This window comes from Oculina patagonica, chromosome 3 (genome assembly GCF_052425735.1).
Source record: "Oculina patagonica isolate OP01 chromosome 3, crgOcupat, whole genome shotgun sequence".
Classification (NCBI taxonomy): Eukaryota; Metazoa; Cnidaria; class Anthozoa; order Scleractinia; family Oculinidae; genus Oculina; species Oculina patagonica.
The window spans coordinates 27,678,085-27,704,316 of NC_135760.1; the positions used below are offsets into that span (position 1 = coordinate 27,678,085).

Consider the following 26,232-nt stretch of genomic DNA (forward strand, 5'->3'; position numbering starts at 1 on the left):
GAAGCCAACTTTAGATGATTTCCTGCCTTCCTGGGCTTGAAATTGCCTTTCCTTGTACCGTGAACGGATTCATTTCACCAAATTAAACAAACTGGACGAACTTCTTCTCAACTTGCGAACTCCTCAACCTTTCAACTTCGCTGCACGTGAAATTCACAATTTCGTTTCGAAGTTCGTAATTTGATTGACAACTACATAATGAAATTCCCCCTAAAGTTCGTAGCGTACTTCGCGAATTTCAAACGAACTTCGGAAACCGTTTGTGAAAAGTTTTGTGAAACACAATTATGTAAAAAAAGAAGAAAAAAAAATTACTCAGTCTGCACGGTCTGCACCGTCTGCACGGTCTGCACGGTCTGCAGTCTGCAGTCTGCATGGTCTGCGTTTTATACCGACCGGAGTCGAACCCACGACCTTTGCGTTGCCAGTGCAATGCTCTACCACTGAGCTATCAAAGCCACATGAGAGCGGTCGTATATGGGTAAGCCCTTTATGTGAGGTGTACATGATACTCGGCCCAAGTACCGGTATATGTGAAATAAATGAATGTGTGTCCAGCAGTAGCAATGAAATACTTATATGCTGGACACACATTCATTTATTTCACACATTTCTCAGAGCCTGAATTTTTTTTCAGGTTTTCAGTAGTATGGCCGCAATTGCACTTATCATTTATATATTTCATGACATTGCTTAACTGTAGATGGCTAAACAGAACAGAGCCCAGTCACGTCTCAATGTCAATCATAAAAAGAGGGGCTAGTGCAGAAATGAAAAAAAAAAAACATACCGCAAAAACCCGCAGATGAGCTGCACCTTTTTACCAAAAATCTTCGTTCGAAATCGAGGGTGTGGCTTATCTGCGGGAACATTTGAAAAAGGTGCCGAACATTTTTCGTGAATGGACACTTTCATGGAAAAGTATGCAAATTAATAATACTTTAAACTGTTAATGCTCAATATGCTAAAGTTTATCGATATTAAGTCGAAACATCTTCAGATCTTCCTCGGCAATCTTCGGTAATCTTCAGAAACTTTTGGAAAAGTTTGGAAAATGTTCGGAAATATTCGTACGGCCTTCGGACAACATTTTGAAAATTTTCGGAAAATGGTCGGAAATCTTCAGAAAATAGTCAAAAACACTGTAATTACTGAGTAGGTTTATATAATAAACAGAATAATACATGGTTGCTTGGATATAATTATTAAATTTATCTTCTCGTGTCCAAAACCGATATCTCACTCGTTCGCTGCGCACACTCGTGAGCTATCGCGCAACCATGTATTATCCTCTATATTGTTGTCACACAAAAATCCATGGAAAAACAGTACTGTGTTTAATGAAGGAATACCTGTCAACAAATACCAGAAAAAGATCAACTATATGTCAAAGTTGGTGTTCATTATATTTAAGAGCTAAAATTGAGGGTAAGACTGAAAGCAATTTCCGTTTCAATGTTTAGTGAGTTTACGCTTGATGAAGAAGACTCCCGAAGACTCCACTTTGGATTTTCTTTGATTTACTTCCAAAAAACTTTATTTCCAAAATTTGTGTTGCTAAATTCAGGGTGCGGCTTATCTGCGGTGTTTACGGTAATGAAATTAGTAAGGTTTCCAATTATAAAACTGTTTATGCTTAAATGTGATATTTATAGTGGTTTGAAAGTTTGAAAAATTTAAAGGATTTGTAAGGAAACAATTTCTGGATGGCAAGCCTTGTCATCCAGCATACAAATCCTTTAAATTCTTGAAACTTCCAAACCACTATAAAATATCATGCTCAAACAGCAGCAGTCTCAAAGTTGGCAACCTTACTAATTTCATTATGTTTTTTCATTTCTGGTAATTATTTTGCACTAGCCCCTATTTTTATGATTGACAAGGTCACATGACCGTGTTTTGCTAAGGGCCTATTATTACCTTCAAATGATAAAGAATTGGTAAAATAAAGGCTGCAGTTTTTCCAGATCCAGTAGGAGCACAGCATAACACTTCTCTTTTCTGTTCATGAAAAACGCAGAATAATGATTAATTTATCCAATATATAAGAAAATTCACCCCCTCTAGGATAAAGCCATGAAAAAAACTAATCACACATATTTAACTACATGGAAAGACCAAAATTAATGCTTGATTCCCTCTATGGCGCACGCCTACAGGGAATCACAGTAGCTGTATTCATCGTTGCTTAAAGTCTTGCGCTTGGTTTGATGAATACAACTACCATGATTCCCTGCAGCCCCCAGCCATAGAGGAAATCTGGCATTGTCTGAGATGTACTTACATTGATCATAAGTGGTATAGCCTGCATCTGAATTGGAGTTGGACTCTGATAACCCCTCTTAGTGACATTCTCTATCATGTAAGGGGCAAGTTTATATCTGCACAAAAATATAACAATTGGGAAAGTAATAAATAATAATATCATGATAATAATAATAGGACTTTTAGTTTGTGTTATGGGTGCCAGAGTAGAGTAAGATAAATATAACGAGATGCCCTTTTTAAATCTTGAATATAATCAGACACCCGAATGTGAAGCAAGATAATTGTGTTCTATTAAATCAGCACAATAGTCAGTGATGGCATAACCAACCAAAGAAAGCAGAAAATACAATGTAAGTCTAAACCCTAGATATAGTAATAACAATAATAATAATAATAATAATAATAATAATAATAATAATAACAGACTGATGGGGTTGCTGTGGGGTCCCCATTCGGGCCCCTTTTAGCTAATGTTTTCATGTCCTCCATAGAAGATAACCTTGAGTGCGCTGGAAAGCTCCCCTCTTTCTATCGTAGGTATGTCAATGACACGCTTACTGTAATGCATGACTTAACAACAGCAACTGACTTTCTTCACACCCTTAACAGCGTCCACACCTCAGTCAAGTTCACCATGGAGATAGAAAAGAACAGCATGCTCCCTTTCCTTGGCACACAGCACTCAACCGCGCGCCTCGTGTTGAAACCAAGGTCTATGTGAAACCAACAAACACAGGTCTACTACTCTCACTACCAAAGCCATGTAGACAATCGTTACAAAGGGAGTTTACTGACTACCATGCTTGATTGCGCACACCAGCTATCTTCCTCTTGGGTGTATTTTTCTAATGAGTGTGATCGTTTAAAGAAAGTTTTCTCACGATTGAAATACCCACAACATCTTATTAGGAGTGACTATTGGGGACAATAATGTTATTTGCCTATTGCGATAGTCGAATAACTATTGCAATACTATTGCGATAGTTGTGACACTATTTATACTACTGCGATAGTATTGTAATTAGTGACTTTATAGCGTTGTAATCATTTCTTTCTCTTAGAGGGGGTGGAGTTAATATTCAAACCACCATTTTGAACGCGAATAAGGCCCTGGAGACAAGCGACGTCCATGAAGTTTGCTTTTATGGCTTGTTATACAGTACAGATTTTGAAACAACGAACAGAAAGCCAAGAAACGACAACAGAGAACAAGAGAGGCATTTCGTCGATGTGTTCAAAAGAGTTTTTCCCACAACGAAAAATACTTCATAGCCTTCAGAAATCAAAACTGGAATAAGAACGATTTATTCTTCGGAATTGACGTTGCTAAAATTCGCAACGAAACTAGAATGAAGGGAAATCGGCTTCACCGTGACAAACGGCGCGAATTTGCCATTCACGATTCTGGCCATTCCCGTGTCTCCCGCGTTCGTCGAAAATAGAACAGATTAATTGGTATTATTCGATTCGGAGTTTATGTTTAAAAGACCTGTTTTCATTTTAAATACACAAGGAAAATATTTAGTTGCTTTCCACAACTACTAGTGAACTAGCCGGCCGGTGGTTTGGGTTTGTTTTTCACGGATTTCAGACGGAGACGAAACCTAATTAAAATGAAATCAACAACTTCGATAATCGCAACAAAGTCTGATTTACTCAAAACATTTGGATCAAAATTCATAATTTTCAGTCGGAAAATGGAAAAAGAAAAGTGTGGCGTATTAACGTTATTTCCTTAGAAATAAACCGGCAATTCATTGACAACGAACGTTTTCTTTTATTAGATAACAAGATTATAAATACGGTGCGTTGTCAACAAAACCAGTATGCAAATTTAAGTCGAGAAGTCCGAGAGAGAACTGTGTGAATGGGATTCAGTACATAATCGTATCTATAACAAAATTCTCGTTTTTGATTGGTTCTGCGCGCACCTATTTGTCGCGTAATCGGCGCGCGATCACGTGGGTGTCCAATTACAGGTATCCAATTTGAGCAACTTCAAATTGGATACCTGTAATTGGACACCTACGCCATCCGCGCGTCAATCATGCGCATTTGAATGGGTTTTTTCTTGCTGTTTTCTAACTTTTTGTGCAACCAACTGAATTTACCTTTGACTTTTCCTCACAGAAAAGGTTCCTAAAGACTTCCTTACCTCGAATTTTGTTATTGACACGATTAATTAGTAATTGGACCTTGTGTCGTACAATTCAGAGAGTAATCGTGCTCGTAATTTCAAATCGGCCTGCGCTGCGCGCTCGGCCGATTTCGAAATGACTCGCCCCATTACTCCCTGAATTGTACTCCACTCAGTCCAATTACTATTACTTAGCGCACGCTTTATTCGGTTGAAAATCTAGTTTACGTAAATTGATAAAATTAATTCTCTTTAATAATGTGTTCGGATAACACTTTTCGCAAATAGAAGTCAAAAACTATGCAGACTGAATGCGGGTTGTTTACTGTGATTTCAGTTCCTGCCTTTACGGCTTAAATGACAAGTGTGAGACTTACGGATAATAAACGTTGAATTGTACGGATAAAATCCGTACGTGGCTATATTTTTAGAAAATTAAACGTACATGTACCACGTTTATCGCACCCAAAAAAGTTTTCGATTCAAGGGAGAAGATGGAGTATCGAATTTCTCATATAAAATAAACTTGACGTGTAAATTGGCCGCGTTTAACTTCCCAAAACAGAAAGAATGGAGGTTGAAAGAATGTGTTTATATAGTTCAAATAATTTCTTTTCAAACTTTCCAAGATAACCTTTTACAGCAAGTAATAAAAGACCGAAAACTCCAAACTTTTCAGCCATCACTTGCAGCCATAATAGCGCAGTGCGAAGATAGCGTTTAATTTCGTGACTACATGACGGCTAAATTTGCAATCCGGCCTGTTTTTATTTACAGCAAGTTAAAAATAGTTTGATGCACATCTAAAAGTTTAAACCAGCCAAAACAGAAGTATTCTAATTGTTCTCAAAGATATGGCTTATCCAAGGTCAATTTGGCAGAGCGAAGCGAAATGAAATTAACACGGCTGCGAATGATTTGGCGTTTTGCATTGCTTTTTGCACAGCAACGAGTGTCGATTAAAAATGAAAAAATATTATCATCTTGAAGCTCAAATATTCGCTTGTAGTTCCAAATACAGAAGTTCTACGCAGTTTTGAGCTAACTTCTCTCCACAAAGCGCAATGAAGTTCTTCAAAGTGTATTTCTCTGCAACCACGTCAAGCGAGAGCTCGCGGCCAAACAAACGCATGTCATGAAATTGTTTTATCCTAAAACTTTCTACCTAAGGGATGCCGTGAGTTAATTTTCCTGTATTAAAGCAACAAATAGATTTTTGAACTCAACTTCTCAGCGAATTTTTCCGCGGTATTAAAAATCAAAAGCAGTGCGAACATTTAGCGCTAAAACATAGTTTTCGCGGGAAGAAATTTTTCCAGCTGTCAGCATCATTAACGTCTGTTCTCCCGGCCACTACTATATTAATAGTCAATCGGAAACCAAAGAACACTTTTTAGATATAAAAAGGCCAACGAAAATCGGGAAAACTTCGTAAAGTGGGCCACTCAAATACGCCGGCCATCGCCATGGAAATAAACACTTTTTATTCTTTAATCAGATAATTTGCTCACCTTATTAATATGCGTTTTACCGGAATTCCAACACAAGAAACATCAAGATCAACTGAATGAAAGGTTCGTCCACTATCCCTTTTCCAAGATTTGAAGTATTGAATGCCAGTTTATAACCCGCGGCTTGGCGTGTAGATTTGTAATAAGGAATTTCGTTGCAGACAGAGCGGCTAGATTTGTCAACATCGGAATCCTATGTTCTTCTCTTGCAACAAAACCAGACAAGCGAAAAAAAAAAAACCATCGGAAATTCCGTTCTAAAGTTTTCTTGTAATGCGTCCATCAACAAACAACAAGGGCGAACTCCTCGTGGTCAGATCATGCCTTCTGTGTTCAAAAATGCCAAAATCGACTGCGATAAACTCACGTCGCTAAGCGATTGCCATTTGCCTCTCCAAATTCTAATCTTCGATCTCCCCGGTTTGATGGTGACAGTAAAGCACGTATATATACAGCACACTTTTCCCTCGATTTCTAAAAGTATAAACCTGCACTGCCTCGGGTATTACGTGAAAGAATCCTCTGAAGAAACACATTTCGCGCCTTAAAGCGCGAGACGTTGTCAATTTCCTGTCAGGGAAGTAGCCAATCACAGAGGGTTGTCGAGATTGTTTTTGACAGCAATTATCAAGTGAACCGCTACCTACCGAGGCTAGCTACACTGCCATTTTTAGCTTCGTTACTTGCAGATCCACTCATTTACTGCTCTGAAAAGATGTACGAGTAATAAGCGAACATGCACCCAACGTTTTAGCTCGTTACTTGCAGATCCACTCATGTAATGGTCTCATAAGACGTACGAATAATAAGCAAACATGCACCGCGCGTTTTAGCTTCGTTGCCTCCAGAATTCAAATCCACTCATTTACAGCTAATTGTAACTATTGATAGTTAATGAAACTATCGCGATTGTTATTGATAGTTAAATTTGCGATCGATGAATCACTATCGGAACACTCCCAATTGCGATGCATCGATAGTTCGATGTATCGTTACACCCCTATGTCTTATTGATTCCACCATGAACAATTTCATCCATTCAAGAGTTGCTGACAAGCAGCCCTCGAGGACGTCTTAAGAACCAAAAGCCATTGTTTGAGTGGTCATACCATTGAAAGACCAAGAGTCAGCAAATTATGTCAAGGAACAACTCAAGGACCTAAGCCTAAAGGTGCAGACAACTGTCCAACCTGTGTTTGTTAGCCGTAAAATTGACCAAGATCTTAAAGTTCAAGAGATGAAGCCACAGTTCGTCAACCAACAACGCGTTGTGTATCGTTTTCAATGTGACTTGTGTGATGCGGATTAGGTAGGTTATACGAGCGGACACTTACACACACGTGTGGAAGGACATAAACAACAGTCATTGTCCATATATAAACACTATCAAGACAAACACGGAATGGTCCCTGAAGACCTACTGAGGCATTTTAATGTTCTTAAGAAATGCAGAAATAAATTTGTTTGCTTAGTGCACAAGATGTTATTCATCAGAGAACTCAAACCAACTCTTAACATGCAATCAGATTCAATACTTGCAAAAGTATTTCATCTGTAATTTGCCTCGCATGCCTTATTATGAAAATTTAGGGTATTGACTTGTTGAACTCGCAGAATTTGTTATCTTTATAAACTTACCTTGACAATGGCGTCATGAAGACACCGAAACGTTGGTTTATTTTGCTTATTTTCACATGACTTTTGTTTGTGTGCAACAAAATCATTATTGATAAAAATAATAATAATAAATAATAATAATAATAATTGCCAACGAGACAGGCGAGCGAAAACGCGAGCCTGTCTCGGCGACAGTATATAGAGCCGTGCGTAGTGTGAGGGCTATGCAGAAAAAATCTCAGAATCTTTCAGCCCGATTTTCGTGTAATCCGGTTCCGTCAGTGATATTTTTTTGACCATATTAGGATGTAGGCGGAAGTTGTCGAAAACACAATTTCCGATGTTTTTAGCCAATCCGTTCAGCAGAATCTGTTCAGCACGTGCACACTTTGTTGTAGTTTGGCCAATCAGCGCGCTACTAATTTGTTTAGCACGTGCATGATGCATTGGCAACTAAAATTTCCAGACAGGATGCGTGTCACACAACAAAGAGGTTTCAAATCTGTTCGCTCCAAAAAGCCAAAATTCCCGAACTAGAGATTGAAATACGAAAGAAACTTAAATTAAACTTTGTTTAGAATTTAATTTCATTTAAGATGAAGGTAAAAAATGCATTACAAAGCTTCAAAATTTCCAAAGCTTCGAAAATTACGAAGTCATACAAATTTGCATGCGTAATTAAGTTAGGTCGGGCTATGAAAACAACAGGGAAACGAATTTGATGTTGTGGATTTTATCGATCAGAAGAGAGCTATTTAGAGTTTTTTTTTTCGTTTCTCGAATTTATAAAATAAATGCCCTATACTTCATTTTTTTTACTGGAGTGTCTAGCTTTTTTTTCTCGGACAACCGGGCATTGAATTTTCCTTTAAAGCTGTCTCAACAACAACAGTTTACGTGAGATTTGAGACGTCACGCATTGCGTGTGATGAATTATTCTCGGAACGGTGGTAGTAACATAAAATAAACTTGTTCCATCTTTGGCCACAAAGATGGAACCTCAAATTTGTTGGATACTTACGTGTTGAGTGGATTTAACTGCAGTGTGGAAAGTTTAAAATGATTTGTTTTGGCAAATCTTTGTAAAAGTTTGCTTTTTGTTTCGTAATTTATTTTCCGAGTTCAGTGGGTCATAGCAACTTTGATTAAGACCTTTAGGACTTAAAAAAAAAAGCTAAAACAGCATGCAGCAGCGATAGCGGCATCGAACAACGATGGCTTGAAACTCTCAAAAACATGGAGTTTAGAAGATTTCTCACTGAATCTTCACTACTTTCACAGTATTATTTTAGAACTTTTTCCTCATTTAGCCTTCACAAAATCGCATTTTATTCCGGATACATTCAAGATTTTCAAAGAAAACACCCAATGTTTATTGATCGGACCAAAATCATAAAGCGCACTTTCAGCCAAACATTTACAATTATCCTCCCTTCTTCTCTCGATCTCCCGTTGTACTCGTTGGCATTTCTACCGATAGGTACCACTAGTAATAATAATAAAACTAATAATACAGAAAAGGATAGCCTTTTTTTCTACTTATTCAGCCCTCTTTTTTATGGCACAGCATTTATACAGCCACCTCTGTCAACCTACCAACAATTATCTCTCATCTGCAAGAAAGGCTAGTGGCAGTTGATCCCTATACATGAAATCATTATTCACCTCTCTTGTAAATCAGAAAAACTCTCTGCCAAATCAGGAATATCTGAGCCCTTGACATATATGTGGTTTCCTCTCCTTGCAATATTCATCTGATGACAAAAAAGTTGGAAATCAGATTTAAGTACATGTATTTTTATATTTTCAATGAACTATGTATAAATTGGCAAATGCAGTACCGCTCAAATTAAGTTCTACCACCTCTCGTCTGATATCTCGTGATCATGAGATAAGTCTTGTTTCTCTTGAGAGTCAATGAAGCATTCAGTTAAGGATATACTACTTGCAAGAAGCCTGGTGTACAGTGTATTGTACATCAAAGATTTCTATTTGTAATGGTTTAATATATGGCAAGGTTTTCCTTCAGATTTCTGAAATCTTCCAGATGACACAGCTTGAAAAATACATAATGCTAAAAAATCAAACATTTCACACTTAACATGGTAGGTTAAGACCAAAGGATTTGTTCAGTTTCCATTTGTAGCAGATTTAAAGCTTTTAAAACATTGCGTAATTGTGGCTGGTCGTGACCAATGCCTTGTGAAAGTGAAAGCTGAAACACAAGCACATTCCATGACACAAACGTATTTGGTGTTTAAATAAATGTAACTTCTGGCCCGCTATATGCAAATTCTGGCCGAATTCCCATGCGCTTGTTGACCATGTGTGAGGCGAAACAATTTTTTAAATCAGCATTCTAGTGTTGTATTGAGGTTTCATTCAAACACTGAATAACACATTCCAAAAATGGATATAGAAACAAATATGAAATCAAATTTGAAAAGAACTCTGAAGGTGTTTTTACAACAGTAGAAATTTCCCTAGCCTACTGAATGACATAAGCGGTACAAGTCAGGGCATGTTTGTGAAGGGAATTTTTCTTCATATCATTCTCTAAAATCCTTTCAATGACACAGCCAAATCAAAGTCTATTCGAGATACCGACTTTTTTGCATTAAGTATGGGTCGAAGGTTTATCCTGTGCATTGTTCTTCGAACTTATCATTACAGTTGCTTTGCAGTTTACCGCAATGATTTGATTTAGCGCCCGGGGCGCTTATTTACTTTTGGCACCTCAAGGGAGGGCGCTTATTTGAGACAGGGCGCTTATTTATTTTCTGGAGAAACAACCAAATGTTCACAACAAAACTTTAATAAATATTAAAATAACTATCAATAACAGAAACTGTTACAGTAACAAAATGTTGAAAGTTCAGTTACTTTTAAAAGTTCATAGTTTATCTTTTCGACGTTGATTACTTCAGAAAGGGCTTCTATCCACAATAGGGGCGCTTATTAGAATAGGTGCGCTTCTAAGAATGGGGACGCTTATTAGAATGGGGGCGCTTATTGGAATAGGGTCGCTTATTTACAAAAACACAGTCGAAGGGGGGCGCTTATTCGGAAGGGGGCGCTTATTGGAAGGAGGGCGCTAAATCGAATCTTTACGGTAGTTTAACAATTTCTTATCTTCTCGGAGGAAATGCAGCCATATAATTTTGTCAAAAATGGCTCGTCCGCACCGGGTATTTATACACATAGTCCTCAACATTATTTTATAATTCGTTTACACCGTAAGATACTGTTAATCGTAAGTCGTTTACTGTTAAGTGTAGTTGTTTACTGTTAATCGTTCGTCGTTTACCACAAAGTGTTAAGGTATTCGTTAAAATCATTTGGAAAAGGGTTCAAAGAATCGAGGTCATTCGTTAAAATGTTTATGAAAAGCGTTTACATTTTTGGCGTGATCGTTCAAAGCATTAGCCAAGTCGTTAAAAGGCTCCAGAAAGTCGTTTACTAGTCGTCCGTTCGTCGTTAATTATAAGTCGTTTACCGGTTAATCGTTAATGTACGTTTTCCCGTGGAAGGTCACAAATAAACAGTGCAAATTTCACCGAGATCTGATAATTCTATACTTTAAAATTGCAAGGACCTTTCGAGGCAGTCGATTACGGCAGCGAAATTAGCAAATGAAACTGCAAAATATGCGTTCGACGCTTGGTTTTGCGACGCCATATTTGAATTGTTATAGGTAGACCGCTGTTCAATGTGTTCAACGCCGTATCGTTACGATTGCTCCACAAAAAAGCACGAAAAAATACGGATATTTCCAACTACTGTCGGAGAAAACATTGCGGCGTAAACAAATCGATACACTCAAGCTGCGTTTTGTCTGGGCTCTGCGAGGGTCGGATATCAAGACAGCTTCTTCGTGGGCTTAAGAAGGATTAAACAAAAGCCATATATACAGTGAAAGCTATCGAATTATATTTGAAGATGAAATACGAAAGAATTTTGCTGTCTTTGACTGAAATTCCACTCGCACTGCGTAGATACGATCGCATGTTGTAAAGCTGATTCATGCAACATTGCTGTCAATGCGAGGTCACATCGACTCGGATTGCAAAGCGCTAATCATTAACATTGCAAAATGGCGCTTGTAGCAACCAAATTTGGCCTATTTTTTAACCGCTTCTAAGCTAAAAGAAGCCCCCATCTCTTGCATTTGTTTTAACTTCAATAATATCTTTGAAAAGAGCGAGTTTTTTTGGTATGGTTTATTTTTGACATTTGTAATTTTTAAGCGATGTAAGTGCTAGTGATTATTTTTTTGTGTTTTAGCGTTAGTTACGCAATCCATTGTTAGTGCGACGCTTTTTATAGATCGCCTTTCAGACACACATGCGTTGAGATAAGAAAGCTGACATGTCACTTTTAAAATTGTTATATAACGTTTGTAAATTTGACAAGTCAAGTTTTTTCTAGGAGATCGCAAGTGATCACCCACAGCGGAAAGTAATCCCTTGAGAAATTAAAATATTCCCTTGAGAAATTAAAACAGTCCCTTGAGAGTTAACAAGAATGTGGTTTGAGATGGAACGACTTAACCGCTATTCTCCTTCCTTTTGCTTGTAAACAAAAAAAAAAATAGATCACGCTTGAAAGGGGTATACTTCACAAAAAATTTGTTAAGTAAAGACCAAAGGATTCGCAAAGATTTGAAAGATAGCCAATTAATTGCTTGACAAACATTACGTGACTTGATGTCTAGCCGATGGAAAGTGAAACTTGTCATGTCAGCACATTCTTTGACACCAATGTAATGGTATTTAGTTACAGATTCTAGCCCGCTGAAATATATTTTTCTTTCAAAGCATGAAAATAGCATTTTCTTTGAGTAAAACGCTTCAAAATTGGACATCTCACACACTAAACATGCTTATTAAAGACCAAAGCATTTGAAAATTTCCCATTAGTGTTTTCTATCTTTTAAACATTGTGTGATCTGAGCCTGGCCAAGAAGGGGGCATCAGTCTGGTCACTGAGAAAAAAAAAGTATGTGCAGAACATGAACTGCGTGCGCAGTTAATTACCACCAAAAAAGTTAATTGACTTGATAACTGACGCAAGGATTAATTATTGATATTCAGCATTGACTTTGTGTGGGATCGGAACAATATTTTATTCAACCACAAGTTTAATTAATCATTCTTGTATATTGCTCATGAGACAGTGTAAATAGTGAAGGCCTTTACTCTAACTCTAAGAACGACATGTATATATTAATAATATTGTAGAGTTATGTTTAGGTATAGTGTAAAGAATTTGTTTGAGAACAACAAACATGCTTGTTGTAAGCAAATTTCTCATTCAACAGATCAAAACGTAAGAAATGTCAGCTCAGCAATTAAGCGGTTTGGTTGCTCATGAAGTTGCCTCTAATTAGCTTGAATGTTAAATCTTCTACAATGCTTCAGCCCATTGCTTAATTAGTTAAAGTGCCTATTAACCCAAAAATTGTTTCTGCTTATGTTCTGAGCAAAATGGTGCAAAAATTTTTGTTTTTGGTCAAAACCGGAATTTTTTATGAATTTTTGAAGTTTGGTTTGTCTGGCCCTTGACCAGGTTGAAGGGAGACTGGGACAAGTGACGTCAAACCTGGACATTAGCCACGATGAAAACAAAGCAATAACAGAGAAACAACAAAAGCGAAGACAATTTTTTTCTTGGACATTTTCAGACATTTGCTATCAGCATATGCATTGATTTAGAAATGGCTTCGAACAACTTCAGTTTCTCCTTCAGTTCTGATTCTGAAGTGACAAAAATGGAGGCGTACTAGCAAGGATTCGGAGGTTCGCTTAACTCTGGCTTCATAGCAGACATGGCAGCGATAGGAGGTTCACAGTCGTTTTGATACAAGTCGAAGTTGATTCGTTACACTTGTAAAGATGTTTCGATACAGAGATGATCTCATGAAAAGTCCAGTTTCTAAAGGAGGGTTGTGTTCGCTTATTTCTTTAAATGTTTGTTTGTTTAGTATAGTATTCTGTATACACTGTGTATAGAAATACTTCGATTAACAAGAGTTTTTGCCAAATCGACTTTAGATTTCTATGTTTGTCTTCTATGTCAACAAATATCTGAAACATGCAAACACATAGGATGGTCCATTGTGCTTTCGTTTGCTTTGCTCACTCTCAGGTTTATCTGCACCTTTGCCGCTTAAAGCACAACAAGCGTGCTTGGTAGGAATAACACAAAAGCCGATTTCATCTCCCTTTAGCCCCCGAACCAAATCATCAGCAAATTTGGTGAAGTCTTCGTGAAGTGCTCGGAGCTCACAGTCAATTGCTCGGTGGGTTCCCAATGATCGATAATGAGTGCCGTTTTGATTTTACAAAATTGATCCACCTCTTCCTTCATTTTTGCTTTTCAGACTCACTTTTACTGTAAAAGGGTATGGAATGAACATTCAAATATTGCTACATCCAAAAACAACACATCTTTTAGGCACTATTTCGACTCCTAGAACCAGCTCTGATGGAAGTCACAACACGCAATGCCTGTTGAAGTCCGGATTTTACGTCACTAATTGCACTTGACCCATTCCCTTTGGGCTAGTTCTTCGGCTCAGTAATGGGTTTTGGAATCTTGATTTCTCACCACTTTGAAAATTCATAAAAAAAAACCGGTTTTTGACAAAATCAAAAAAATGTTCACCATTTCGCTCAGAATTATACAGAGATCTGTTGAAGTGAAAAAAAGTTTTGGGTTGATAGGCACTTTAATAATTACTTTTATTGTCTAGTTTTGTAGCTGAGTTTTGGTTGGAGAAAGCAGTCATGAATTTGGCTTTAACTGGTTCAGGAAAGCAAATTATAGTTAAAGGAAGATATTAATATTCCTACAATTCAATACAAAAGCACAGTTCCAGTCAGTCAGCCTTCAGACAGACAGCAAGCCTGTCAGTTGGTCATTCATCCATTCACCCAATTTGCATTTGCATGATGAAAACCTAGGATGTGTTCATTCAATTAAAATCTACTGATCATACAGTACTTTCATGTATAGTTTATTCTGCAAAATGAAATTTGGGATTTTTGCAATCTTGAACTGTGTGATATTCAGGGATGTCGCTAAGGGCTGGTTGCCAGCTAATTTCACCGGCTGAAAGAGAACTTACGTAAAGTTTTAAAGCTGCCAAGGCCAGACAAGCCAGCTGGGCTTGTTGATGAGACATGTTTTCTTAGCTACATCCCTGGATATTGACTCATGGTAGTAAAACCTGGTTCTATAACTAAATGATATCTCCATGTTTTCTTTTTTCTATGTAGGTTCTAATAACAGTATGTTTATGATATCAAACCTACTTTTTCTTGATGAAGCTCAGTGATCCTTTCAGATGAGAGCTTCTTATCTCCATCGTTGAAATTTTCAGATGCAAAAATTTTAACCTTTGAATCTGACAGTGGTACTCTTCCATGACCATATTCATCTATTGACAAAAATGTATATGTTATATTGTCATTTCAAACGCAAGGACTCAATACTGCTTGTGACATTGTGACATTGCCCGTGGGTGGCCCAGGGCATGTACTAAAACCCGAAACAACAAAAGGAAACCACCGAAACGAAACGACTGAAACCACCGAAATGAGCGAAACAAAACCGCCGAAACAACCGAAACGGCCGAAACGAAACAAAATTACCGAAACAAGCAAAACTTCAAGATTTTCGCCACTTGCCAGACTATACACTCCGTTTAGTCCACTATACACTCCGGTTAGCCTACTATACACTCTTGTTAGCCTACTACACACTCCGGTTAGCCTATTTTTCACTTAGGTTAGCCTACTATGCACTGTGATTAGCCTGTTTACGGTTAGCTCTCAATAATTGTAATGGGTTTTGCTTGTTTCGACGATTTCGTTTCGTTTCGCTCGTTTCGGCCGTTTCGGTTGTTTCGGCGGTTTCGTTTCGGTCGTTTCGGTGGTTTTGTTTCGTTGTTTCGGGTTTTAGTACATGCCATGGCCCAGGGGTCAACCCCTGTGATGGCCGCTAATACCTGCATTATGAGGATGAAACCCACATTAGGAAAGTTTTACATTAAAATTAATGTACCAGTAATATGCTTCACCTTCAATTGTGTCTCTTTTTCTTTTTTTCTTCTTTCTTCTAATTTCTGAAGTTTCTTCTCCTTCTAATTTCCTACTCTTTGTCTTAAAGGGTTTATCAAGACCCAGTAGATGAGCATCCTTTGAAGTCTCAGCTTTGATTCGGCTTGGCGAGCCTTCTGTTTCTCCCAAAGTTCCAAAAAAGTCAAGTGCATGAGCAGCATTCACAGAATCTAGGGCACACTTAGCAGATGCCTGTCGACAAATTTTAAAACTTTAACTTAGAAAACTTTGTTTAAGGCGCTGGAGAAAAAAAGGGGATTCAACAACCTTAGAATCCGCGGAAATCTGGAACCACGCGAGTTTAGTGTTAAGTGTTGTGTTATAAAGTAACAGATAATTCTTTATCATTAGCATTCAAATCACATACAGTTTATACAAATAGATCTCACTATAACTTACCTTAACGTTCTCTGGGTCACTGAGAAATTTCCTCTTATTGAATTTCGCTCCTACACTTAGTCGTCTGAAAAGATCAAAAGTGTCCACCATATTGGAAAAAAATATTTACAGTCAGCGGTATCGACTTGGACGATCCATACGTCATGTATCTTTCATGTAGCGTCTACTAAACTTTCACGGGGTCGTCAACACTGAGTTGGAGCGCATAAGACTTGTTTCTGTAAATTTTCAGCTCGCGCTTTCACCCCAAACTAGATCATTTCCCAGCACTTATTAAAGGCAACCGGAGCCGGTTGAGAAGAAATCCTGTCCCTGAGGACTGACTGAGCCCGCACCGCGGGGCCGGTGTCCTAGCGGACATGGTCTCCCGGGCCAAATCTGCTAGCGGATTTGGTTTCCCCGATTTAGTCCAGCCTCGCGAATTTGGCCCCCCAGGAAAACTCATGTAACGAGTGTCACAGAGTCTGTTGCTATAAGCTCTAGGTTTTAAGGGGTTTAATATATTAAGTAATAAATTTGGAAAACAGAGTTGACTTCCGTCACTGTCACAGGGTAAGTAGAAAGTTTGGCTTTAATATAAAGGTGTGGAAGAGTCTAGTTGACTTTCATTTCCGTTACGGTCAAATCGTCACCTTTATACAAATTTTCCCTAATTACAATAATTACATAATTGTGCTACCGACAAAAGACACAAAATCGTTCGGAGAATTGTTTACGATAATGACGTAGTTGGTTAACCGGTACACGACGATACTACCCCAACGATAACTTACATTCTTACAATACACGATCAGTGGCACAGATACATATTAATTTAATGGAACAAGTTATGGAAATGTTTTATGATATATAAGGAAGCAATTGTATAGAACAGTCTACCGAGTGAGAATAGAAACATAAATTCTTGCAATCTTTTCAAAAAATAATCTTACATACATAATAGATATATTTGAGTATACACTTCAATATCATGTAGAATGTAATTAACAAATAAAAAAGCCTTGGCCGTGCTTTGTTCTGTTATAAAGCACACAAGGAAGTGACGAGAGCACGGAAGAAGTGTAGGGTGAGACACGAGCCGCAGGCGAGTGTTTTTCCCTACTTCTTGAGTTTTACTTAAAACTTTAGACGTACGCGACGGCGTCAAAAGTCTTTTGATCTACAAATTCCTTTTATTTTAAAAACGCGTCTGAATTTTTGAAATAAAAGCACGTTAAGCACTACTTGAGGTCTTATCATTACTTTTTGATAGAGCTGAACCACTCAAACCTTAAAAATTCTCCTCGGTTTGCTAAAACAGCGAGATTGAAATGATCCACAAGCTGCACGCGCACGCAAACGGTAAAAGATGGCGAGAGCACTCGTAAGCAGCGTGCTTTATACTCTCATAAAGCACGCTGTTTAAACCAATCAGAACGCTCGTTAGATTGTCACTTTATTATAAATATATATATATATTAAACATAAAACGAGGTTCCCATAACCTCGTCTTAAACGCACCCTTGAAAAGAAAAGAAAAGAAAAGAAAAGAAAAAGAAAGCGCTTTAAATATTTCTTTCTTTCCCAGCTCTCGCTTCACTGTAAGCACCGCCGTTTTATCCCTCGTGAAATCAAAGATCTCTTCGAGATATCGACTTTTTTTGCATGAAGTTAGTATGAGTAGAAGGTTTATCCTGGGCATTGTTGTTCGAACATATCATGGAAGAATTCAAACGTCTTTCAGTTCAAGCATTTTTTTATTTTCGCGGAGTAAATGCTGTACTTGTCAGTCGCGACGGCTGGGTGCTTTACGACTCATATACTTTGGCTTGGTTAAAAAAGGTAAACTTTGACGTTTGCCTTTAACATGTTTAATCGAAATAGTTGTTTCCTTTCGAGTTAGAAAGATTTCTACTCGGCTTAATGCAGAAAAATAACGCCTGATCGCAGGTTAGGTTACGCACGACAGAGTTACCTTTTGTCTCGTCACGCAATCTTAACCCCACATTGAGAAGTAAATTTTCGTTTGGATATTACCAAAAGCCGCTTCTCCTCGTTATTCTTTACCTTACCTTCTAACGACTACATTTCCAGCAAAACAGTTGCTGTTTATTTTTCTAATGGCGATGCATTAACTTCTGAACGGAAGAAACGTTTAACGTTTACTGCTTCCACCGGAAGTAATTTCACAACAGGCTACAAAACCGACACTTAAAAGAAGACCACCAGCTGCAAGTCTACAATGTACACGACCAGTTTTCTGTTTTAAAGAAATGCCGCACGAAGTTGGACTGTTTAATTTACGAAATGCTCTTTATTAGAAACATAAAGCCGAAACTTAACACGCAATCAGATTCTGTGCATGCTAAACTGTTTATTTAAAATCTTAATATGCTAATATATTATCACACCCTAGATCACTATATAAGCCTGAACTCCGTATTACCGTATTTATTCGATTAAGCGCCCTGGGCACTTATTAAATTTTTGGACCTTGAGAGTGGGCGCTTATTCGAGGTGGGCGCTTATTCGAGGCTGGGCGCTTATTAACTTTTCACCATTTTCAGCAAGTATTTTGTTTATTTTTGTAACAAAACAATGAATAATAACAAAACGTGAAGATGTACCAAAGCAGAATTTTAACTGTTTATTGAAAGTTTTTGTAAATTAATAAGAAAACTTGGTCGACGGGGAAGTCTCTTAGTAATTCTTTAGTCAATTTAAATAATCAACACTCCTCTTGTGCACTTCACTTTTTTATGGTGTGAGGGTGGGCGCTTATTTGAGGCTGGGCGCTTATTAACTTTTCCTACCTTCAGAGTGGGCGCTTATTCGAGGTGGGCGCTTATTCGAGGTTGGGCGCTTAATCGAATAAATACGGTATAATTTTAACTTGATAATGATGACATGGCGTCATCGAAACGTCGTTCTATTTTCCTATCGCTTATTTTTCTTCTCAAATGTTTCACAAAACATTTTGTTATTCGAAAGCTACAAAAACACTTATAAAAATGATGTTGCAATTAGCGAAGTGCACTAATGACGTCACAGAATTTGACCCCCGGTGTGAGTCAAAATTCGGACAAACAAACCGCTCTGTAAGAGCAATGTACGGTTGGCGGGCACTTTGGAGGCATATTTAGCGATTGTTTCACAAAACCATGGCCAGATTGGCTCGGACTTCGGAAAGCCTTACCTGTGCAACGTAGAAAGCTCAAACCGTGGTTTGAAACAAAAGGTTTGTCAAACAGAGCGATTATTCAATAAATGTGTAAAATGTTTTACTCTCAGTTATTGAATGGATTATAAAGGCCCGATTTGCTGCCGGGATTTGCTGAAAGAAAACATTTATTTTTATGAGAAATGCAAAACGTTTACACTGTTCTTAGTGGCACATTTTGCAACACAACAGAGCTAACCTCAGATTTATGCCACCACAAAATTACACAAAGAAACGCTCGTCCGATCGGTCCCCTTGCCTGACCCGAATATTTAAAGAGGTCAATTTCGTTACACAATTGTCGCGGCAAATACTATTTAATATACACTGTTCGAGCTCGGCAGCTGTAGCTGCAGTCTGTAATAGTAATGGGGATAAATAATAGCTTTATTTAAATCAAACCCGCCGTCAATTCCATTAGAAAGGCGTTTGAATAGCATAATATTTTCGCCCTCTATCAGTTATCATGTGTTCGTGTTGTAAAATAAAGGTTGAAAAGGTTTAAGTTCACTTTTACCGCGTAGATTCAAAGCCAAAGGAAAAATGAAGTAATGTTTAAAGCGCGAGCACAAGAGGCACTGTATTCAAAGTGTATTGTAGGTTATCATGTTTAAAATAAAAGTTTAAAAGGTTCTACAGTCGAAGCTCTCTTAACGGACACTCTCGTAATCGGACAGCTCTACTTACGGCCACCTTGTTTGAAACCCCGTTTTAACTCCCATACAAACTCTGTATTTTTACATTCTCGTAAGCGGACATTCCCGTAACCGGCCGCGGACACTTTCAGAGATTACGACTTAGACTTTTTCTTTGTTTTTAAGCTCCCGTAAACGGACACCCGAAAGAAAATCCTACTTACAACCTCTGTATCCACGTTCGTCCGGTTATTGTTAGCTGGGCAAGCTCCCATAAGCGGCCATCTATCCCCTTCACCTCTAGTGGCCGCTTACGAGAACCATTCTCGTAAGCGGCCAGCTCCAGTTACGGACACTTTTTTCGCGTCCCGAGGGTGTCCGCTTACGAGAGCTTCGACTGTAGTTCACTTTATACCGCGTAAATTTGTAAAATAATTAGAAAAATCATCAAATCGGAGAAATAGGTAGAATCGCGTAGAACTCGGAGAATCGGAAAAATCGGAGAATAACAATCGGTAGAATCGTATAATCGGAAAAATCGGAGAATCGTGTAGAACTAGGAGAATCGGAAAAATCGGAGAACAGCAATCGGAAGAATCGTATAATCGGAAAAATCGGAGAATCGTGTAGAACTAGGAGAATCGGATAAATCGGAGAATAGCAATCGGAAGAATCGTATAATCGGAAAAATCGGAGAATCGTGTAGAACTAGGAGAATCGGAAAAATCGGAGAACAGCAATCGGAAGAATCGTATAATCGGAAAAATCGGAGAATCGTGTAAAACTAGGAGAATCGGAAAATCGGAGAATAGCGATCGGAAGAATCGTATAATCGGAAAAATCGGAGAATCGTGTAAAACTAGGAGAATCGGAAAAATAGGAGAAATCGTCGGAAAATCGCAAAATAACAATCGGAAGAATCGTGTTGAACACGGAGAATAAGAATAATCGGAGAATCGGAAGACTTGTACGTCACAATTCATATTTTACTATTCTCCGATTTAGCCATAATCGCACTCTTCTGAAACAGATCGGATGGCCGGCGATCAGTGCCGTCAAATTCGGGAAGAATTCTGAACTTCTTGCAACCGACGATCTTTCCGGTGCCTAAATGAAGCAAACATACAAGTGCTATCCTTCGCAATTATATAATTCGATAGTAATTCGCTATCCGCCCCTTAAATTTCTCGGCAGCCTGAATAATTTTGCAGTGGAAATCAAGGTGTCATTACCGGATCTTCGACTAATAAATTCAATTTTGGGCCATTTTTTGGATACCTTCAATCTGTTTTTCACTTACTAAAGCAAAAATGTTTGAAATCTATCATTTTTCGAGCCTTTCGAGAATCTCGGCCTCAAATTGTGCCTTTCTCGCCCTTTTTTTCTTGTCAAGAATGCGACGTCCCCTCCATACAAAGCCTTTGCCAAAACTAAAATTGTTGTCCGACTCACGACTCACTGTGGTGAAATCTATTTTTAGTAATAGTGCGCTTTACTAGATGATGTTGCAATTCTAAATTGTGCAACTCAGCAGAAATAATCAATTGTCACGAAATGAGTTCCCTTTGGTTAACTATTAGCAACGTTTTAGTGTGTTCGTGCGGGTAATGTTTGACCTCTTGACCTCTTTCAGTGCTTTGGCTAAATTAAAGGCATGGCGCCGCACAGTAAAATCTTTAGAAAAGCAGTCACTTGAGAAACACACTGAAGTCGTGTTTGCGTTAGTCACGGAGTGGACGTGACATGAATTTCCTTTACCACGTCATCTTTTGCTTTTTAAAACCACATGAAAAATGCCTGCTTACGCATGCAAATATTTATTTTGTTCCGAATGTTCAATAAAATAACCCAAACCAGTTCATTTAAAAGAAAGCCAAATCACGCCAAAATAAAGAGTAGACTATAAAGGCTATCCCATTAGAGTTTTCCGATTAAACGGAAATGGAACGACTTTTTCCGCCTGTTATAGCTAATTAGATGCAAAGTGCCGTTTGTTTCAATTCAAATGAATTTCAGTTTTTTTATTGTTTACGAGCAGATAAATAGCAACCGAGTAAATACTTCTCTGGTGGAATGCAAACTTATTTACTGTTGAAAATAAGATACTCCACAGTCCCAGAAAAATTTGAAAAAGCAGTTATTTGAGAAATGAAGAAAAATTTTAGGTGCAAAGTTTCCAGGTGTAAAAAAATGTTCTGAGAAGGCGGCTTTTTATCGCAACGTAAAAGCCTGTGAAACCTGTGAAACCACAAGTACGTAGAAAGAGACCAAGACAACAAAGAACCTCGAAACAATAAAAAGCAGGACATGCCCCAAAACAAAGATTTCAGTTCTTACCCAGAGTAACCCCCGTTGACGAAAGAAAGTTCGCAGCAAACACAACTTATTTCCATCCAAACAGTTGCGTGGAACTTCACACTTCTCTACGGTTTGCATGCTAGCCACCATCAAAAAAAAAGGGAGAGCGTCCAGAAAATTCCACGGGTACAATCATTTTTTCCCTTGAGTGCGTGTACCTTTTTCTATTTTGTACACTAGAGACAAAGTCACTTATATAAAAAGGAGCACAGTTACGATTGGATATTAAAATTTTACGCAGACCAAGGTTTGCCCGTTTTTGTAAATGTTCTGACCCACGCTCTTTTCTTACGCTCTAATTACACGGCGCAGCAAACGGGCCGACCCGGAACACAGCGAACATCACACTAGCCTGTGTCGCGCCCGCCCGCTAAAAAAAATCGCGATTCTTTAAGAACTATTTCCGTGCCAGTAGTGGACGACTGCCAGAATAGGGAGAGAACAGAGCGCACTGAGTGATACAAGCCCCGGAGGGACAAAGCGAGAAGAAAAAGTTACCAAAGCGTAATGTCAATCGAAACCAGATGAAAAGGCCGCGAGTGGAGAATAAGTGGAAATTTTGTGATCGAAATAAAAAAGTTTTTTTAAAAAATCACATATTTATTGCAGCCTAATAGCCCTATAAGAAACGTGGAACGAAAATTTAGATTTGATTTGAGTTTTCTATTACCGTTATTACGGTAATATCGAGGGTGAGTAAAAAAGCAAGCAAATAATGAATTTTAATGGGTTAACTAAGTGAATTAATAAGATCAATAGGCGGAAAAATGTGTTCCATTTAAGTGAATTTTCCGCTAAATCGGAAAACTCTATTGTGTTTCTCCGTTTAGCGTCTTCCGACAAGCTTTTGGTAATTCCCCTGGCGCGATGACGTGTATCCCGTGCTTTGACACATTCTTGCTGAGCTTGCAACTTACGTTTCGATAACGTTTCGATTCTCAAAATACCGTAAACTCAAAACAAAAATTGGGATATCCAGAAAATAAGTCGTTGTTTTGCAATATTTAACACGTTCCGGGTAAATTGTACGACTTGTACTCGCTCCGAGCCAAACGCTTCAGTAACACAACAATAAATATTTCACACAAACAGAGCGCAGAGTATTCAAACTTAAAATAGGTGAATGATTATTTATAGCTACAAGCGAGAGATCGCGTGACATGGGTCTGACGTAGTGGTAGTTTTAAATAGCTTGGACATGTCCAAGCGGTCTTTGTTTTCGCTATGTGATTTTAGGTTAAATTAATATTAGCGCCTAAAGGTTTGTACTAGTAAAAATTGTCTTCGAGCGCTGAACCCCTTACATTCTTAATTGGTTATGTGACGTAAGATTTGGGCTACTCACGTTTTTGATTCTTATACAATGTTTGTAAATTTGACAAGTCACGTTTTTTCTACAAGAACGGAAGTGCTGAAGCACAACTATAGAGTGACACTTTATAAGTCACGCGCTTTGATCACCCACAGCGGAAAGTACCTTATTAATCGGGCGTGGCCGATTTATAGTTTACCCTTTGGTCGTCCTAGAGCGTAGTCTCCTGGCGCGGCCAAAAAGACGGGGATAGCTTGGGGTTGCTACAAAACCGCTATGGGTGACGCATACCGCAATGGTTTTCATTTTAGTTTTGACAGGAAATCGTTGCAGGCACACTTGGTCGACTTTTGGGTTAATGTGTAATCAGGTTGTGTTTTTTTGCTTCGGCGGAAGGACAGAGAAAAAAAGCTTACGGGGCAAAGTACAGTATGGGGCCCAGTTCTCGGCCACTTTTGACGTAAACTTGTATTGCTTACCTCAGAAGAACCGCAGGAACTTGAAATTTCTCCCAGAGCTAGCTACATTATTCAGCTTTTTGGTGTAAAGCTATCGACCGGTCAAAAATTAATTTGCCCGAGCAATAATAAAAATAAAAGCTCCATTTGTGGGCCCAGTTCTCGGCCACCTTGGCCCAGTTCTCGGCCACTTTTGACGTAAACTTGTATTTCTTACCTCAGAAGAACCGCAGGAACTTGAAATTTCTCCCAGAGCTAGCTACATTATTCAGCTTTTTGGTGTAAAGCTATCGACCGGTCAAAAATTAATTTGCCCGAGCAATAATAAAAATAAAAGCTCCATTTGTGGGCCCAGTTCTCGGCCACCTTGGCCCAGTTCTCGGCCACTAAAAAGCTTGTGCGTAATTATCTGTAAAAAAATGCTCAATTAATTTTCACAGTCATAAATCACTCTGTAAACCTATTTATACTATATCGATCCCAAATTATTTTTATGATGCTTTGTTTTACTTTAGAAAAGAAGGATTTTAACGCGCCTAGTTGCCTATGTGCAGGTTCTGGCAAAACCGCATTGTGTGACCCGTGCATTTAGATGGTTTATTTTGCAGTGAAAAGGTCTTGAAAGATTTAGGTGTTGTAGAAATAACAGACAAGACAAGAGTCAGCTCAAAACTTAGAGATAAGATTGAACTTTATTTTAAAAACATTTATTTCTTTCATTCTGGCAGCAGCAGATGAAATTATATTAAAAACCAAGCGCTAAGCTGTGATAGCGGGCAGGGTGGCCGAGAACTGGCAAATACGCAAACGTCGCAAGAAAAAATTTCGAAGTAAATTAAGACCAAAAAATACAACGGTTCAACGAAAAGTTAACTAAAGCAGAAAGCTGAATTATTCTACGTTTCACATGCCAAAAATTAGCTCGTATGGTGGGGGCTTTTGGATAAAATACGAATTTAACTACATCCATGAATTTGGAGCCGTAAACAAACAACTTTTTCGGGAATGCAAATTCACCTACCTCCGCGTAAACTCGACGTGTGAGCTTTCTATATCGAATTGAACGATCAAACTCAAGATACTTAAAGAACATGAATCAGTCTATCGTTTGAAGGAAATACCTTTTTCTTTTGATTCAACTGGAGTGTGAAAAAACGCGTTAAACACAAAGTGGCCGAGAACTGGACCCGGCCGAGAACTGGGCCCCATACTGTACTGATATTCACCATTGTGAAATTGCACTTACTTTGACAAGTTAAAGTTATTTTTGTAAATGAAAAAGGTAACGTCATTGATGTCACGCAGTGTTTTTTTTAGCAAACTAGATGGTTTGCTGGTTTCTGACTATGAATGGGGGTGTGATCTTGCGGTATATTTTTTGAGCCTGACTCCGCCGTAAAACTTTTTTTTTATTTAGCAAGAACTGTGTCGATTTTCATTTCTGAACAATTGGTCGTCAAGTCGTTTGTCACAAAGAGTAGAATGTTTGTACAGCATGTTTTGGAATTATTTTAGATTTGGTTAGTAAGACGCTTCTGAAGACCTGAGCAAAACATTGGGAATGTACAGTATTAATAGGAACTTGAATGGAATTTTTCACAAGTTGGATAAAGGTATCAACTGAAAAAAATGGAATTCAAAATGAGAACTTGGATTTTGTTGTAATTAAATTTTATCGCGGATTGGATGCATAATATCACGGCTTTGAAAGTCTTCAAATAATTAGAAAGGTTCCTTTCTTCCTTTTGATCTTATCGTTATTTTCATGTATTGATTATTCGAAAGTGGTTTTCGTTGATACGAAAAAAAAACGGGTTTTCACTGAATTGCTTGAAGTATTTTTAGACGTGATAATATTGGCTTAATCAAATTACATTGTGCACGAAATATTTGTTATTCTTTTGTCTTGAAACTTTGAGGAAATTGAAATTTTTGTTTGACAGTAGTGTATGAAAGGCATTTTATAGAACTGAATAAAAAATAAGAAACATTGATAAAGGTTATTTCAAAGATTTATTTTGCCTGATTTTGAAGGGTTTCAGGAGTTTTAAAGAGTGCTGGTAAACGGCTGTATGTTGTTTGTGATTACGGATCTTATTTAGTTTCGAACGCTCTAATTTTTGAAAGGTTAAAACAGGTTAAAACCGGGCGGTTTCATGAGTTTTTTGGGTAGAAAGGTACGGTGGTGGTCAAAAAAAAATGTTTAGAAAGGAAT

At 38.1% G+C, this 26,232-nt stretch overlaps 1 protein-coding gene and 1 pseudogene across 1 annotated transcript in view; one reads left to right on the forward strand and one right to left on the reverse strand.

The window, feature by feature from the left end:
• LOC144647375 (putative ATP-dependent RNA helicase DDX52) overlaps positions 1-16,168 on the reverse strand; it is a 30,906-nt gene extending 14,738 nt beyond the window's left edge. The window contains exons 1-6 of the mRNA XM_078507178.1: positions 16,056-16,168; positions 15,617-15,848; positions 14,850-14,974; positions 9,199-9,287; positions 2,285-2,381; positions 1,921-2,001 (exon numbers count right to left, since the gene is read on the reverse strand). Of these exons, the coding sequence (XP_078363304.1) occupies positions 1,921-2,001; positions 2,285-2,381; positions 9,199-9,287; positions 14,850-14,974; positions 15,617-15,848; positions 16,056-16,145 (714 nt within the window). The 5' untranslated portion in view covers positions 16,146-16,168. The remainder of the gene's footprint in view (positions 1-1,920; positions 2,002-2,284; positions 2,382-9,198; positions 9,288-14,849; positions 14,975-15,616; positions 15,849-16,055) is intronic.
• Positions 2,708-7,474, forward strand: LOC144645920 (uncharacterized; annotated as a pseudogene).
• Positions 16,169-26,232: the final 10,064 nt, after the last annotated feature.